This window comes from Schistocerca nitens, chromosome 2 (assembly GCF_023898315.1).
Source record: "Schistocerca nitens isolate TAMUIC-IGC-003100 chromosome 2, iqSchNite1.1, whole genome shotgun sequence".
Lineage (NCBI taxonomy): Eukaryota > Metazoa > Arthropoda > Insecta > Orthoptera > Acrididae > Schistocerca > Schistocerca nitens.
Window position 1 is genome coordinate 558,204,442 of NC_064615.1, and position 19,035 is coordinate 558,223,476.

The window sequence follows — 19,035 nt, forward strand, 5'->3', positions numbered from 1 at the left end:
GAATACTCCAATGATGATAGAAGATAAAATCTAACCTGTGGCCCTTCCGAAACTTGAGATAGATTCTTCATTTTTCAGTTTTTGAGTTTTTGTGGTTTTTTTTTAAGGTTTAGTATCGATTGTTCCTCTATTACACCTTCTTCTGTTTTTGTTCCAGATTCTAATTGTGGTGCTGTGATATTCTGTTCAATTTTGAAAGTAAACTGTGAGGTGGGAAAATCCAAATTCCATAGTGGCTGGCTTGAAAGACTGTTTGAAAAGTGAAGTGCCGCGTGGGGGCGAAAGTTAGCGAAAGCGAGATATTTTGCAGTGTGTGTTCTTGCTCTATTAATTTTGAGGCAAAAGGTTTTCAGCCAGTTTTTAATGACTCCCTTTCAACAATTTATAAGCGGAACTTCAAGATTAAATATGGGTCAACATCAGTTACATTATAACTTTCAGATCAGTCACAACCTTTAAGTTCGATACCTGGTCAACAGTCTAGGTGTTAAGTACCACGGATAGTTGCACCACCATTAAATTGATTTGGACAATGAACTCAGTGTTTTCCAGTTGGTATATGGATTCGTCAAATGACATTTATAACTTTTTTTAAGATGATGATACCTGTCATTCTTCCTGAACATTCTTCTCTTTCATCTAAAAAAATGAAATGCCTAATGACTAATGGACTGGTGCCATATTTCTAGGAATATATGTTAGAAGTAGCATGTTCATCATATTGCACATGGAGTTTCGATGAAAGTATCAATTTAAAACTGTGAAAACTGCAACCTTGGAAGAATACTGGGCCTAAGAAACCAGCCATTTATGCAGTTATTTAAAGCATTACTAGCACATATGTAATTGATGTATCTCCAAGAGTAATACATACTAAAAGAGCCAAGTTCCAAGATTTAATCAGTCAACAGCTTTCTTAGTCAGCAAAGTTCACAGTGATGTGTTACATCATAAATTACGTGAAGCAGTTTCTGAAGCCAACTTGTCCATAAATAAATGGCTTATGTTGAGGTCAGGTCGATCTAACATCAATAAAAAAGTGTTCAGGTTTTCAGATAGTGCTGCCCAGGAGAACCAAGGCAGACAACCTACAAACATCAGAAATTGCAACATTCTTACAATGTATAAAGCCTGTGTAAAGGCTTTGGAGTGTTTAGCTGAAGAAGCAAATGAATTTCAGCTCAATATTTAATGTGTGTTATTTTAAATGAATTAAGTGAGAAAATCAGCCAGCGAATTGCAGGTATAAAGGTTTATTAACAACTCTTAACCATGGTTTCAACAGTTGTAAAATTTTCTTCTTTCATGGACATTGTAGCAGCCCTTTTTTTGTTTTCACTTTTTCGTCTAATAGGTGAAAGTTTGATTTTATTTTTTACACATTGAATGTCATTGAAGGGTTTTACTTTTATTTAATATTGTCCCGGCTAAGTATCAGTTTGATTACTTTTAAAACCCAATGTTAAACATGGGTCATTACACGTATAGTCTTCCCAACTCTGAGAGAAAAAATCTTTAGTAGCTTTACTACCAATGTTTACAGACGACGATACTTTAACCTTTCGTTCAGTTGTTTTAGTTACAAATCGCTAGTTTGCTCTTGGCATAGATCACGTAACCTTAACGTTTATTAATCTAAGTTAAATTAATGTTCAAGACTTGTATTATGTTTCAAATTAACAATGTCAGTTTATTGACAAGAATTATTAATAAATAGGTTCATTCATACAATCTCAAAGAAGTTCTTTAATTAGATGTCTAAGTAGGATTCCCGCTAGCATCAGAGATGGTAGATAATATCCTGTCACTTTTGGTAAATAAGTCATTTTTATTTAATATCCGCAAACTGTCATTAACTATGATCACTAGTCGCGTGAAGTTAGTTTCCCACTATCACAATTCAAAGTCCGAATCCGGTTAAAATTCTCAATTCCGTAAAGCGTTTAAATATTCACACGAATTGACATTAAAGCCGAAGAGATTACTATTCACCTTCCCGTTTATCTAATCTGATAAATGTCCAAATTAAAGTCTTGAATTGACAATCCTCAAAAACAATCTTATCATGATCTATTCTTGATCCCCGTTTAATAAAGTCCCAATTGTTGTTCTCTAAAGCTGTACGTCCTAAATAACTTCCGAACTAGAACAGAGTAGAGATTGGAGTATCGTAATTACAACGTATGGCTATTTATACTTTAATAAACACTATCTTTGGTGTCCCAGACCTACGTTCTATGACTATAATATTGATTTTCTTACATATTGGAATAACTAATATTTTAATATTTTCTACTGTTTTTTTCCCCTTCCCATGTTTCTAAAATTTATAATTAAATTTTCCTTTCCTTTCCTTTCCTTTTCTTTTCTTTTCTTTTCTTTTCTTTTGCTTTCTATACTAGATATTTCCCTCTATTTGTTTTTTATTTATTTTTAGTAATTACTACTTGTGGAGGGACTTCGGTCATTTTGTGAATTGATATTTTAAGGACATGGGAGCTAATTTGGGAGCTATTTTTGTGTTTTCAACACCAAGAGGTGCTGTAGGTGTTACAACATGTAAAATCACGTATTGGTTCAAGCAAAACAGCTCGTTTCAAGTAATATGGTATGTGTGACCATCAGTAAAACCAAATAAAATAAATTAAAAAGCATTCCCATTGGAAGTAGTATAGGCTACAGCAATCAATCGCAGTGATGTTCATTGCAGATCTAGATTTTGGTCATCGTGTTGCCATCTTCAGAGCAGTAAATGTAAGTTAAAACATTAAAAACACCTGTATATGCCCATAGTCCCAAGTGGAATATTCATGTCAGGCGTTGAGACTGTTGTTTACAGTTGTAAAGTCTTACATTTAAGTAAAACTTAAATGTAAGTAAAACTTACATTTACTGTACTGAAGTGATCGAAATCTAGATGTGGAATAAACATAATTGCAACTGATTGCTGTACCCTTTACTACTTGAAATGAATAAAGTCCATATGGAGTCAAACTTGGTTTCCATTTCAGCTGCTCTAAGGGTAAATGTCTTCTTATTAAAATGTAAGTGGAATTAAGTCAGTGAAACAGCCTGTATGTTGCTGCAAGGCACCAAAATTGACAGCCCTGAGTGAACAATACCAAAAACTTCTCCACAGCACAAAAGTAACAACAGTGTGGTGCAGTGTCTCCAAGATTAGATTAGATTAGATTTACTTTCATTCCAATTGATCCGTAGTGAGGAGGTCCTCCAGGATGTGGAACATGTCTGAAGGAGTTGTTGGCCTTTACTTTTTTGAAGAGGGGGTTGGGACCACAGTTGCTGTTAGATTAGCAGGCTATATCAAAATGTTAAACAACTTCTTGTGGTCCAGAACTGGAAAGGGATTGGGAGAACTTAAGATAAATGTGAACCTCATCTTATCAGGTAAATGTGGAGAGTGTCCCAGTTCAGAACAGACATGTACGGATGACTCTGCAGCCAGTTTAGAGTTTCCTGTTTTTGTGTGTGTACTAAAGGCCACAAACTGCAGAGTGCGTGAAGTATTCTCACTGCCAAGTTGATATCATATTATGCTTGGACTAAATGAGCTGCCTAGTGGCTATTGATCAATGCTACCTGTGGAACACGCTGTTATCAAACAATCTAGGTTAGATTGGTCGAGCATCATGTCGTCATAACATTCATTTGGACTCTAAATCACATTGACATCTCAGAAAATGAATCTGCAGTTTGGAAGGTGAAGGAAGCTGTAATGAGGATAATTAAATCTCAGAATCCCTTTGGTTGATCTGTGGTTGCTATTAAGGCACAGAATGTCAATGGCTTGGGATGAAAAAACTGTCAAAAAATTAAGAATGATTAAGAAGGCTACCACTGCATCAAGGACTTTGTTCAGAGTCAGTTATGCTATGCAGACAATGGATGTGCTACTCAAAGTACTCTCATAAATTGATCCTATTACTAGAGGTTTAACTCATGTTTGAATCTGATGACTTGACCATGGACCATATAACTGCAGTATATGCCACCCTGGCTAACCTGGAGAGGGAACCAGCATTACACTTCCCTATTCCTCATACTTGAGGACAACAAAACAGATCCAAGAATGTGAGAGAAAGCATATTTCATAATAAAATTAAGTGTTCCTTCTAGTTGTTGCACCTGAGCAGACACATGGTGAGTGCCTTCTCTGCATTATAAACATGTACTTTCAGCAGGACCCATTTCAGTGCTAACACCCCATACGTTATCCTGTTTTATTCTGTTTCCTCACCTATGTAGGATCCACAAATCAACATTTTGTTTACTAACATAGTATACTGAATGTTCAAATTTATTGTCATTGTCTTATTCATTTGACCAGTTGCAGTATTAAGTTGGGCAACTAGCCTGCTGATAAAGAGAGCAGTTTCCTCATTCATTGTAGTTTTTCTGTCAGAGATACAGGATTTTAACCATTTTGCAGAATCTGCTGTTTGCGCCATAATATTCTAATTTACTTAAAATGATATTGTGATCAATGCAGTCAGATGCCATTGACAGATCACAAAATATACCAGTAGCCTGTAATTAATGTCTAATGAATTATGTACATTCTCACTGTGTGTATAGAAAGCCTTTCCAATATAGGAACCTTTACAAATCCGAATTGTGACTTGAATAATATTTTATTTGTGGTCAATAATATTTTATTTGTGGTCAGATGTTTAAGACAATGACTGTATATTTCAAAAATTATTAAGAATATGGGCAAAAGTGAAATTGGACTTTGACGGTATTTCTTTATTTCCTTCTTATACAGAGGCTTAACTTCTGCATATTTCAACCATTTGGGAAATGTTCCACTGATATGACTAGTTACACAAATAAGTTAAAATGTCACTAAAGTCAGAGGCACACTGTTTAATGTAGTTTATTGATATATTATCATAGTCACTAGAATTTTTTGATTTTAAGGATTGTATGGTAGACATTACTTCTGCTGGTGTTGTGGAGGCCATACTCATATTATTATAGTTACTTGTAGTGACTGATCTGAGATATTCCATATCAGCATCGAATGAACCTGACAACCCTATCTTTTCAGTAACTCTCATGAAGTGCTTATTGAGAAGTTCAGCAACACTGCACACATCTGTACCCATGTATCATTTACTATTAATGCTATGTGCTCCTCCTCATCATCTCTGGTTCTATCAGTCTCTTCCTTCACTATGTCCCATATTGTCTTCATTTTGTTATCTGATGTGACTACCCTTTTCTGATAATGCATTTGCTTTGATGCCCATATTACTATCTTCAATATTTTGCAGTATGCTTTGTAATGATCTGTATCATGTACATCATAGCTGTTTCTGACTGATAGATACAGTTTCCATTTTGTCTTACAGGATACCTTTATTCCTTGAGTAATCCATGAATCCATGGCTTTGTTGTAGACTTTGGTCTAATTTGGGTCAGTTTTGGAGGAAAATAATTTTCAAATAAGTTAACATCATTATTAATAAAACTGTTGTATTTGTCACCCATGCTATAAGCATTGTACGCATCCTCCTATTCATGTCTTGGAGGAGTTTCCTAAATCAATATTTGGCTTACTGACTATCCTCTTGAACTCAGATTAAGTAGAATTTATATCCTGATCGGTAGTAACGTTTAGCAAAAGGAACTGCATGTCATGGCCTGAGAGGCTACTGATTATTCGTTTTATAGTATAATTTTGTTCATTAAAAATTTCTACAAAGATACCATCAGTGGCTGAAAGCCAAATAACAAAAGATTGATAGCAACTCTTAAACATTGTTCTAACCATACTTTTTTGTGTAGACTGCTAAAAAGCCCATGTCTAGATCCATAAATTTTATCAAGACTACCACGTTGTACTGCTAATGTCTGCAGTTCATGGTCTATGGGTTAGTGGTACGGATTAGTGTCAAGAGTTACAGGGTTCATTTCTCAGCTGGATCAGAGATTTTCTTCACTTGGAGACAGTGTGTTTGTGTTGTTATCAACATTTCATCACATATTCATTGATGTGCAATTTAGCAAAGTGGTGTGAAGTAGAAAGACTTGCACCACACGGCCGAACAACCCCAGACGGGGTCTCCGAGCAAGGGATGCCATACATATATCGTTTTTTGTAGTATTACTGCTACAGATTTGTGTGTTACCCTAACAACTAAATAACTGGTGCAAGTAGGATACTTAATATTATCTTTTTTTAAAGTTATTCATTATGCAGTGTCTGCTCTGTGCAGATAAGAGTTCTGTTGTTATGCAACTGATTCTGTATGTTTAATAATAAACAGTTTGCAACCAGCAACACAAGTCCATAACTTCGTCTTGCATAAGTATATGTATGATAAAACTAGATTTGAGTTAAACATAATATAATTTTCATGTCACTAGTTGTTAAATGCATCATAAACAGTATTATTTGGGACTTGGTATTTTTTCCTGAGAGTAATCGTGCCATTTCTTGTGTTTTACCTTACAAAGGTTTTCTGAAATCGGGGATTGTAACAGGATTTCACATAACCGTATAGGCAGGCAACGAGTTCACACAAAAAATTACCCAGAAGGAACACTGAGTGTTACGTTTGAAAATGAACTGGCAAACTCCCAGACTCGCACACGTACAGGTAAGATTGAGGATAAAAGAAGTTTGTAAAAAAGTAAGAGCAAATAATAAAGTTTTAATTTGGTTTGGTTTGTTTTATTCTGTTATGTTGTAACACTACTGTAACATGGTCAAACTTTTGTGGAACAGAGGAATATGTTAAGTAAAAAATATTGACACCAGGACCCTGGAAAATGTTACAGCCCTAGAACAGCAGGAAGGGGTTGCTTAACCATAAATGGGTATCACATTAAAAATCAAGATTGTTAATCCAAGACCCATTTACTACCATTCATGTATATGGCATGCATAAATTTCAGTGAAAGCTTTGTCAAATTTCAACACTTTTAGATTACTGTTTTGGATACAAAAATCTTGCTTATCTATTCAGTAATGCACCCTACTCATAAAGTTTCAAACATGTATTCATTTATTCCAGTTCTTGATTCCAACATTGGAATCCCACCTTTAGCAGATTATTGGTACTTTTTGTGCATATTTTCCACAGGAAGGTTTTTCCCCCCCACAGATGTCATTGGTCTTACTCTCTTTCCACATTCCAGTTTGACTCTTATTATTTGTCTGGTCCTACAGTCATACCTTCGGTTGATTGGTTTTGTAGCACTTGTCCTGTTCTTTGTTGTTCCCCAGTCATGAGTTCATTCACTGCTTGAAGAACTGACACCTTTATTAAACATGTGATAAACAGTATCTGAACATCCTTCTTGGCACTATAGAAGGTAACCATTTCTGGTTTCTTTCCTTCTTCATTTACTGCAGCTTCAGGATGCTGTCGGCTGAGAATAATGACATTACTTACATAATTGTCTGAAAGAACACTGTTGACAGTCTACAAGTGTGTGAAATACTTAAAAATTACTTTGCTGACTGTGAATTTAGTGAACTCTCTGATATACGAATGTAGGCAGCATGACATGTGGAAGTTTGGGTAGGTCTGTGAAGTTGCATTGTTACCGTATTTACTCGAATCTAAGCCGCACTTTTTTTTCCGGTTTTTGTAATCCAAAAAACCGCCTGCGGCTTAGAATCGAGTGCAAAGTAAGCGGAAGTTCTTAAAAATATTGGTAGGTGCCGCCACAACTAACTTCTGATGTCGAATATATGTAACGCTATACAGGCATGCTTTGCAGGCACAAAGATAAATACTGGCGCCAAAACGTCTGCGTCAGTAAATAAATTTTTGAAAAAAGGTGGAAGACGAGCTTTTTTCTCCGCCCCGAGTTTCGACCACTGCATTTTCATACATTATCCAACGAAGTAAATACAAATTCCGTATTGTTAATCTTTGAATGTAGCAGCCGTTCAATGTACTACGAAAATCAGACTGGCAAGACTGTTTGGAATGGTTGTCAATATGGCCAACTCTACTTGTCAATATGGCCAACTCTACTTGTCAATATGGCCAACTCTACTTGTCAATATGGCCAACTCTACTTGTCAATATGGCCAACTCTACTTGTCAATATGGCCAACTCTACTTGTCAATATGGCCAACTCTACATTCTGAATTTTTTCCTACCTGTGGGAAGAGATGGTTGCTTATAGGAACTTTTATGAATTGTGAATCACTTGCAGTATTCTCTTCACCATAAGAATAATATGAATGTAAACATTTTTCCATGTATTCCTTCGTGTTTTGTGCTATCTCATTTAAATCCTGTGTGCCTAATAAACTACGAAACTAGAGTGAGGCAACAGCAAACGTGGAAGAATATATCATGTCATTTTTATATTCGTATTATTCTTATGCTAAATAGTGATAGAAATGAAGCACGGTAACTGACTAGATTTTTAAATCTAAGATGACGCTAATTTCTGTGCAGAATGTAATGTACTAAAGCGGTGTCTGCAAAGATTTTCAAACGGAGAAAAATTTTCGCTAAACTTTCGTTCAGAAAATCTATCATACGCAGTCTATTATTTGGTTCTTGTTGATCATTATCAAAGAAAGCAGCAGTGTAAGTAACAACAAATAGCAGTCTCTTGCCATTGTTTCGCTAATGAGATGAAAAAGCAAAAACGAAATGAGACAAAAGCAAGCCATGCTGCGAACGGCGACAGGTCGTAAACACTTATCATCAGAATGCGACAAACAATGCACGACACAGTACAATAATGCATTTTGAGCTTAGAGTGACGGAAACACCAATAACAAAGAGAACGCACTAATCAGATCAAAGAAAAATAAGCAATCAATTCAAATCAGACGAAGCACGTGAAAAAGGAAGCGCACCCGTATAAATATGGATGGAGCGCCTGACGCATAGCAATGACTACCTGGTAAAGCTTAAATGCTAATCTTACCACACGAACCAAACTACCTTAGCTGTATCGTCATTCATACGACCTAAATTGTGTCTCATATTACAATGGACCAACTTTCTTTCGGTTTGGAGGTGGGGTCTAAAACGTTTATCTCCACTTGAATTTCGAGTCTCAAATTTCAGGTGCGGCTTAGATTCGGGAATTTTTTTTTTTTTTTCCTTGATTTCGAGTCTCATTTTTCAGGTGCGGCTTAGATTCGAGTGCGGCTTAGATTCGAGTGCGGCTTAGATTCGAGTGCGGCTTAGATTCGAGTAAATACGGTAGTCGAACTGGTTAAGGTGACCGCTTGCGGTAGGTGGGAAATCTTGGTTCAAGTCCTGGTCTGGCACAAATTTTCATACATCACTATTTTGTAGTAGATCTATACCTAATACAGCCGATTTCATAGATTCAGTGAGAGAATTAATTTCAGATAATGAAACTTCTATTCCATTTCCCTTGGTATACTGTCAGGGTGCATTCTGGTTTATCAGTTGTTTCAAGATAATGATGGAATGTGTCAGAATTGGTGCTCAAGTAGTTGGGATTTCTCAATGAATCTAGTTCATTGCTCTAATTAATTATGTTTTCGTCTGTTCAAGTTTATTTGCAAGCTGAAGGGATGTGACGAAGTTGTCTGTGAAGTTCATTCCTTCATTTATAAATGGTTCCATGAGGCAAAGAATGTAAAACTCTTTATCAAGCCAGCTGGTGTGGCCGAGCGGTTCTAGGTACTTCAGTCTGGAACCGCACGACCACTACGGTCGCAGGTTCGAAACCTGCCTCGGGCATGGATGTGTGTGATGTTCTTAGGTTAGTTAGGTTTAAGTAGTTCTAAGTTCTAGGGGATTGATGACATCAGCAGTTAAGTCCCATAGTGCTCAGAGCCAATTAAACTCTTTTGTCAGTGGCTTGTTGACTGGTCAGTTTCTGTTCATATCATTGTACATGGAAAAACATTGAAAATATACTTTGATCCCACATCTGCAGCTGTCCAAAACTTGTCAGATTTGTTTGGTGTATGATGAATAAACTTTTTTTTTAAGTAACTATGTTCTAATCTATAATTCCACAGGGACACAATGGGTTGCACATGCAACTACATATATCTGAAGACAATCAGCTTTGACCCAAGCCAGTCATCATAAAAATAAAGATGCAACTGAGACAGCAAAATAACCATTTTTTTTTCTTCTCCTCCTCCTCCTCCTCCTCCTCTCTCTCTCTCTCTCTCTCTCTCTCTCTCTCTCTCTCTCTCTCTCTCTCTCTCTCTCTCTCCTCTTTTTTTTAAGTAACTGCTCATCAGTTGCAATATTTCACCAGGACAGTAACAGCAGAGAGAATTTTCAAGAAACTTACTTCATGTTTCAGAAATAATAGTGAACTCAACAGTTGGGATGTGTTGGAACCGGAATGACTTCTTACCAAAGGAGAGGAATCTATAATTTCACTGAAACTGTAGGTTCACTGAATCTGTGTCTTATAATTTGTTGTTGTTGTTGTCTTCAGTCCTGAGACTGGTTTGATGCAGCTCTCCATTATACTCCATCCTGTGCAAGCTTCATCATCTCCCAGTACTTACTGCAACCTACATCCTTCTGAATCTGCTTAGTGTATTCATCTCTTGGTCTCCCTCTACGATTTTTACCCTCCACGCTGCCCTCCAATGCTAAATTTGTGATCCCTTGATGCCTCAAAACATGTCCTACCAACCAGTCCCTTCTTCTGGTCAAGTTGTGCCACAAACTCCTCTTCTCCCCAATCCTATTCAGTACCTCCTCATTAGTTATGTGATCTACCCATCTAATCTTCAGCATTCTTCTGTAGCACCACAATTCGAAAGCTTCTATTCTCTTCTTGTACAAACTAGTTATCGTCCATGTTTCACTTCCATACATGGCTACACTCCATACAAATACTTTCAGAAATGACTTCCTGACACTTAAATCTATACTCGATGTTAAATTTCTCTTCTTCAGAAACGCTTTCCTTGCCATTGCCAGTCTACATTTTATATCCTCTCTACTTCGACCATCATCGGTTATTTTGCTCCCCAAATAGCAAAACTCCTTTACTACTTTAATTGTCTCATTTCCTAATCTAATACCCTCAACATCACCCGACTTAATTCAACTACATTCCATTATCCTCGTTTTGCTTTTGTTGATGTTCATCTTATATCCTCCCTTCAAGACACCATCCATTCCGTTCAACTGCTCTTCCAAGTCCTTTGCTGTCTCTGACAGAATTACAATGTCATCGGCGAACCTCAAAGTTTTTATTTCTTCTCCATGAATTTTAATACCTACTCCAAATTTTTCTTTTGTTTCCTTTACTGCTTGCTCAATATACAGATTGAATAACATCGGGGAGAGGCTACAACCCTGTCTCACTCTCTTCCTAACCACTGCTTCCCTTTCATGCCCCTCGACTCTTATAACTGCCATCTGGTTTCTGTATAAATTGTAAATAGCCTTTCGCTCCCTGTATTTTACCCCTTCCACCTTTAGAATTTGAAAGAGAGTATTCCAGTCAACATTGTCAAAAGCTTTCTCTAAGTCTACAAATGCTAGAAACGTAGGTTTGCCTTTCGTTTATCTTTCTTCTAAGATAAGTCGAAGGTCAGTATTGCCTCACGTGTTCCAACATTTCTACGGAATCCAAACTGATCTTCACCGAGATCGGCTTCTACCAGATTTTCCATTCGTCTGTAAAGAATTCGAGTTAGTATTTTGCAGCTATGACTTATTAAACTGATAGTTCGGTAATTTTCACATCTGTCAACACCTGCTTTCTTTGGGATTGGAATTATTATATTCTTCTTGAAGTCTGAGGGTATTTCGCCTGTCTCATACATCTTGCTCACCACATGGTAGAGTTTTGTCAGGACTGGCTCTCCCAAGGCCGTCAGTAGTTCCAATGGAATGTTGTCTACTCCCGGGGACTTCATTCGACTCAGGTCCTTCAGTGCTCTGTCAAACTCTTCACACAGTATCGTATCTCCCATTTCATCTTCATCTACATCCTCTTCTATTTTCATAATATTGTCCTCAAGTACATCGCCCTTGTATAGACCCTCTATATACTCTTTCCACCTTTCTGCTTTTCCTTCTTTGCTTAGAACTGGGTTTCCATCTGAGCTCTTTATATTCATACAAGTGGCTCTCTTTTCTCCAAAGGTCCCTTTAATTTTCCTGTAGGCAGTATCTATCTTACCCCTAATGAGATAAGCCTCTACATCCTTACATTTGTCCTCTAGCCATCCCTGCTTAGCCATTTTGCACTTCCTGTCGATCTCATTTTTGAGACGTTTGTATTCCTTTTTGCCTGCTTCATTTACTGCATTTTTATATTTTCTCCTTTCATCAATTAAATTCAATATTTCTTCTGTTACCCTAGGCCTTTTCTACTAGCCCTTGTCTTTTTACCTACTTCATCCTGTGCTGCCTTCACTACTTCATCCCTCAGAGCTACCCATTCTTCTTCTACTGTATTTCTTTACCCCATTCCTGTCAATTGTTCGCTTATGCTCTCCCTGAAACTCTGTACAACCTCTGGTTTAGTCAGTTCATCCAGGTGCCATCTCCTTAACTTTCCACCTTTTTGCAGTTTCTTCAGTTTTAATCTACAGTTCATAACCAATAGATTGTGGTCAGAGTCCACATCTGCCCCTGGAAATGTCTTACAGTTTAAAACCTGGTTCCTAAATCTCTGTCTTACCATTATATAATCTATCTGATACCTTCTAGTGTCTCCAGGATTCTTCCACTTATACAACCTTCTTTTATGATTCTTGAACCAAGTGTTAGCTATAATTAAGTTATGCTCTGTGCAAAATTCTACCAGATGGCTTCGTCTTTCATTTCTCTCCCCCAGTCCATATTCACCCACTATGTTTCCTTCTCTCCCTTTTCCTACTGACAAATTCCAGTCACCCATGACTATTAAATTTTCGTCTCCTTTCACTACCTGAATAATTTCTTTTATCTCATCATACATTTCATCAATTTCTTCATCATCTGCAGAGCTAGTTGGCATATAAACTTGTAGGCATGGGCTTTGTGTCTATCTTGGCCACAATAATGCGTTCACTATGCTGTTAGTAGTAGCTTACCCGCACTCCTATTTTTTTATTTTTTATTAAACCAACTCCTGCATTACCCCTATTTGATTTTGTATTTATAACCCTGTATTCACCTGACCAAAAGTCTTGTTCCTCCTGCCACCGGAACTTCACTAATTCCCACTATATCTAACTTCAACCTATCAATTTCCCTTTTTAAATTTTCTAACCTACCTGCCCGATTAAGGGATCTGACATTACATACTCTGATCCATAGAACGCCAGTTTTCTTTCTCCTGATAACGACGTCCTTTTGAGTAGTCCCCGCCCGGAGATCTGAATGGGGGACTATTTTACCTCCGGAATATTTTACCCAAGAGGACGCCATCATCATTTAACCATACATTAAAGCTGCATACCCTCGGGGAAAAATTACGGCTGTAGTTTCCCCTTGCTTTCAGCCGTTCGCAGTACCAGCACAGCAAGGCTGTTTTGGTTAGTGTTGCAAGGCCAGATCAGTCAATCATCAAGACTGTTGCCCCTGCAACTACTGAAAAGGCTGCTGCCCCTCTTCAGGAACCACACGTTTGTCTGGCCTCTCAACAGATACCCCTCCGTTGTGGTTGCACCTACAGTATGGCCATCTGTATCGCTGAGGCACGCAAGCCTCCCCACCAACGGCAAGGTCCATGGTTCATGGGGGTAGGGTCTTATAACTAGCCCTCAAGAATGTGTCCAAAGATCATCCAAGGAAACATTTTTAGCAAAAAATGTACGTCTGACGTACATGACACCATTCATTACCTTTAATTCCTCTTTCGACAGGGCCCAAGTAGTATTTTTTCCATTCTAAGCTTATGCATGCCCCCCACCGCCCCGCGCGCACACACACACACACACACACACACACACACACACATACACACACACACACACACACACACAGAGAGAGAGAGAGAGAGAGAGAGAGAGAGAGAGAGAACCAGTTCATAAAAAAGAAGTGAAGTAGCAAGCATATGCTGTGGCTTTCCTTTAATATGTTCAAAGCAGCTCTAGAAGACAGCGTGTTAGTGACTGTCAATTCCGTTTCGTCTCTAGCAACCATCTTCGCTGTTGGTTCAGTTGACTGATGATACTATTGTGGAGAGATATCTGCACATGATAACCTTACCTATCTCACTACCTTCATCATTAGTTGCATCTGGCAGAAAATCATAATCAGAATCCTGTAAGTCACTTTCTAATTCACTTTAAGATTTCTCCAAAATATGTAAAATCTTTTTAGTAAAAATATGCGAACACAGGGCGTCATGCCCATGGACGCCTACCCAAATGGGTTTTAAACAAGGCAGACTGGGTAGCCTTCACCTCTGCTGTCACCATTGAACCTCCCCCATGTGGTGCCATCAGTGTTGTGATTGAGCAGGTCACTACAACAATAATTTCTGTGGCAGAAAATTCGATCCCTCGTTCTCTAGGGTGCCCCTAGCGAAAAAGTCTCTTGATGGTAGCCGGAAGTTGCTGAGGCGATTAAAGAGCGTCGGCGAGCTCTACAGCAACATAAGCGGCACTCTTCCCTAGAGCACCTAATAGACTGTAAGTGACTCCATGCTCGCGTTCGTCTGCTTATAAAAAGATGGGGCTGTTGGAAGAGGTACATGTCGACCATTGGGTGCCATATGTCACCTTTCTAAGTCTGGACGTAGATCAGACGTCTTTTAGGTGTCCCTGGCGTTAACATCAATGGCATGTTCTGTACCGATGCAAGTGCCGAGCACTTTGCTGAGCACTATGCTCGAGCCTCTGCATTGGAGAACTAACCCCCAGCCTTTTGCACCCTCAAAAGGCGGATGGAAAGGAAAGTACTCTTGTTCACTACAAGCCACAGTGAACCCTACAACGCCTCATTTACAGAGTGGGAGCTCCTCAGTGCCCTTGCACATGCCCAGATACAGCTCCTGGGCTGGATCGGATCCACAGTCAGATGATTAAACATCTCTCGTCTGACTACAAGAGGTATCTCCCCATCATCTTCACCCGGATTTGGTGCTATGGCGTCTTTCCATCACAGTGTTGGGGAAGCACCATCATTCCGGTGCTAAAACCCAGTAAAAATCCGCTTGATGTGGATAGCTATCGGCCCATCAGCCTCACCAACACTCTGTAAGCTTCTGGAACGTATGGTGTGTTGGCAGTTTTGGGTTGGGTCCTTAAGTCACATGGGCTGCTGGCTCCATGCCAGGGCAGCTTCTGCCAGGGTCGCTCTACCACTGATAATCTTGTGTCCCTCAAGTGTGCCATCTGAACAGCCTTTTCCAGATGCCAACACCTGGTTGCCACCTTTTTTAACATAGGTAAAGCATAAGGCACGACCTAGGGACATCATATCCTTGCCACATTGTATGAGTGGGGTCTCCAGGGCCCACTCCCAATTTTTATCGAAAACTTTGTCACTCCGTACTTTACGTGTCAAAAGTTGGTGCCTCCCATAGTTCCCCCATATTCAGGAGAATGGTGTACTGCAGGGCTCCGTATTGAGTGTATCTCTAGTTTTAGTGGCCATTAACAGCCTAGCAGCAGCTGTAGAGCCATAAGTCTCCCCTTATTTTTATGTGGATGACTTCTGCATTTAGTATTGCTCATCCAATACTGGAGTTGCTGATTGGTGCGTACAGGGAGCCACTCACAAGGCGCAGTCATGGGCTCTAGCCCACGGCTTCTAGTTTTCAGCCGTGAAGTCGTGTGTCATGCACTTCTGTCGGCTTCGTACCATTCATCCGGAACCTGAACTTTACCTTAATGTTGATCCACTTCCTGTAGTGGAGACGTATTTATTCTTAGGACTGGTTTTCAACACCTGATTGACGTGGCTACCTCACCTTTGTCAGCTTAAGCAGGAGTGCTGGCAGCACCTCAAAGCTCTCCGCTGCCTGAGCAACATCAGCTGGGTTTCTAATGCTTTCTTGGATGACAAGAGACAGTGCTGTGTTGGGTTGCACGACTCACATGTCTCTTCCAGTTGACTCATACGTTGTGCGGGCAGCGGATTCTCTTCTTTGGGTCATCAGCTACGTCACTCTCACCATTTAATTCTTCTCCAAAGACTGTATCAGGTTAAAGGGAATAATATTAACCAATTATCTGTTCTTGAAATAAATCATGTCCTCGTAGAATCTTGTCAGTTCAACAACAATACATTTTCAACTCTCATCCCAAAGTAACAGTTATTCTGTACAGACTTCAGCAAGCAAACTGGTTCCAAGATAAATGTCAGAATCGACTAAACACTCATACAATTACACACGTTCTGCCTCTTGCAGAGCCAAGACATGAAGTAAGAGCCTCTATACAATACACACTTCATCTGTCTCTGTACCAATCCTGATGACACCACAAACCACGGAACATTATACAAACACACTTTGACTATTTTTATATAAATTCAAAGGCGCTGCTGGTAACCACTTGTCGGGGCCGCTTGTCTGACGCAGCTCCTGGCTTCTTGTGACAGCTGTCCTTCCTGCACACACAGATATGTGTGACGCAATAAGAAGGCTCTCTCACCTTTGTCATTAAAATATCTGGTGTTCTAGACTGTGGAGAGCCAGGTGTTTCTAGAATTTACCCCAAAATTCTCGAAGCACTACACATCCCTCCCCTTAGCTCGAGCACGCAATATTTTACACATATTCATCATGTGCATTAATATCTATCACAACACTAATTTATATTTAAATTGATATACAATACACCTCTTTTAGTCCTTGTGTACTTAATACCTAGATTTCCCTTTTTTGTTTTTGTTCATTTCGCCAATACTTATCCAAGCATTTCACCCAATGTTGGAGTGAGTACTTTTACATCTATGAATCGTGCGGACAACATTTTTGATTTCCAGTCACAAACTCCAGGTGGCGTAGACTTTTATTGCCTCATTCTTTAGTATAATTCTCTAAACTGTTTTTTCTTTTGTGCTCAAGTCTCATTTCCTACAGTAACTTGTAGTCTGGAGGAAACTGGAAAAATAAATGACTGTGTTCTTTCCGACACTCGTAACTCCTAATAACGTTGTCATTGTAAAGAATCTAAACTTACCAGAATAATCTGTCTAAAATTGTAGGACTTCTGTTACGATACTGTCCTTCCCTTTAGGTACAGTACCTATACTTTACCTAAAGGATTGATCCTATGGATGCACTACCTCCTTCCATTTTGGTACGTATGCCCCTTTCTTATTCCTATATTCTGTGGTACTGGTCAATCCCCTTTTTGGTGCCCCTGCCTGCACAGTATAGGTCAGCCTCTCTTGGGTCTGCTTATCTGCCCCTTTCTTCAGTCAGTAAAAGCTGGGTGCCCCCCCTATCCTTTGTGAGTGTACCCTATGGTTCATTGCCCTAGTGTACATCTTTGTGTATACTTTCGCTAAATATTACCTGGCAAAATTCAATTCTACTTCACACTTCTCTCTTACTTCTTGGTGCCTTATTTGATCCCCTAGAGTCCTCCACTACTTTTCAACTTATATGCTTTCAGCAGACCTCATATTAATATATAATTCAATGTATCATACCTTTCTTTATTCTATACTTGTCCCACTATCCTACGAGTCATCAGAACAAATATTTGACTGATATTCCTAAATAATCATCACCATTAGTTCTTCCCTGGCTTATGCTCATTAGTTCTTCCTTAATTTCTACTCTCCTTCATTTGTCACACTTCCTTGTGTGATATAGAACAATCTCTGTTCTTATACCTATGTTTAAGGAGCGACAAAAGGAAAAAAGGAGCGATGCAGAACCGTCATATGTCAACCATACAATATGTGCATCTTTCCAGATGTACATATCTTTATTCCCCTCCATCCCTTGGCGGTTCTGACATCGCTTTAGGTTTCTAGCCCGTAATTTTCATGCTTGTATCTAAGTGTAATTTTGTGTTTGTCGATGTGTGTTCGTGCAGCCTGATTCTTCAGCCTACTTATTTGAAGTAGGTTGTAGGAAACCACGGAGAATGAGAATGACTTCATCGATAGAAGTATATGCGTATGGAAAGAGGGAAAGATTGACTAGTACTCAGATGAGAAATAAGACAGGAAAAAATAGAGATGGTTGCTAAGATCTAAGGAGGAAAAGAAGATAGCCCCCAAAGACAGGAAAACCCTCCCACCCCCCTTCCCCAGGATCCCTACTTCGCCGGTGCTTGAGTGAGAGGCCAGAGGAGGTATGATGATAAAAGTCTCCTGCAGAACGGACATTCTCACCTTCACTTTTGAAGCCCCTGAAGAAAAATCTTAGCAACACCTATGGAACGACAAATGGTGAAGAATGTCACATTGTTTCCGAGGGTCATCTGAAAGGTGTGTGTGTGTGTGTGTGTGTGTGTGTGTGTGTGTGTGTGTGTGTGTTTTACACTACCCATCCCTTTCAAGATCGATGGTAGTGTTAGCCTCGCCTATGTCCACAGAGGCCATATTGAACAGCATTCCTTGCCCACTGGCTGCTGTGTATTCACTGCAGAGCTTGTGGCCATATCTCGTGCACTTCAGTACATTTGTTCCTGTCCTGGTGAGTCGTTTCTTCTCTGTTGTGACTCCCTGAGCAGCTTACAAGCTATCAACCAGTGCTATCCTCGCCACCCTTTGGTAGCAAATGTCCAGGAGTCCATCTCTGCCCTGGAACCATCCAGCCGTTCAGTGTTGTTTGTGTGGACCCCAGGACACAGCGGAATCCCAGGCAACAAACTTGCTGACAGGCTGGCCAAACAGAATACACAGAAACCACTCCTGGAGACGGGCATCTCTGAAACTGACCTGCGTTCTGTCTTACGCCGCAAGGTTTTTCGGCTTTGGGAGACGGAGTGGCGTAACAGTATGCACAACAAACTATGTGTCATTAGGGGACTGTGAATGTGTGGAAGTCTTCTCTGCGGGCTTCTCACAGGGAATCAGTTGTCCTTTGTCGGCTGCCCATTGGCCATACATGGCTCACACATGGTTACCTCATCAGTCGCAAGGATCCACCTCAGTGTCGCTATGGCTCCC

The 19,035-nt window shown here is 39.4% G+C and overlaps 1 protein-coding gene across 4 annotated transcripts in view; it reads left to right on the plus strand.

The window, feature by feature from the left end:
* LOC126236590 (uncharacterized) overlaps positions 1-19,035 on the plus strand; it is a 98,885-nt gene that overhangs the window by 76,406 nt on the left and 3,444 nt on the right. For 2 of the 4 annotated variants that reach the window (XM_049946010.1, XM_049946011.1), the window contains exon 5: positions 6,484-6,626. In XM_049946010.1, the coding sequence (XP_049801967.1) occupies positions 6,484-6,626 (143 nt within the window). Of the gene's footprint in view, positions 1-157; positions 567-6,483; positions 6,627-19,035 lie in introns of those variants that run through there. The other 2 variants (XM_049946012.1, XM_049946013.1) reach the window with 1 other exon arrangement.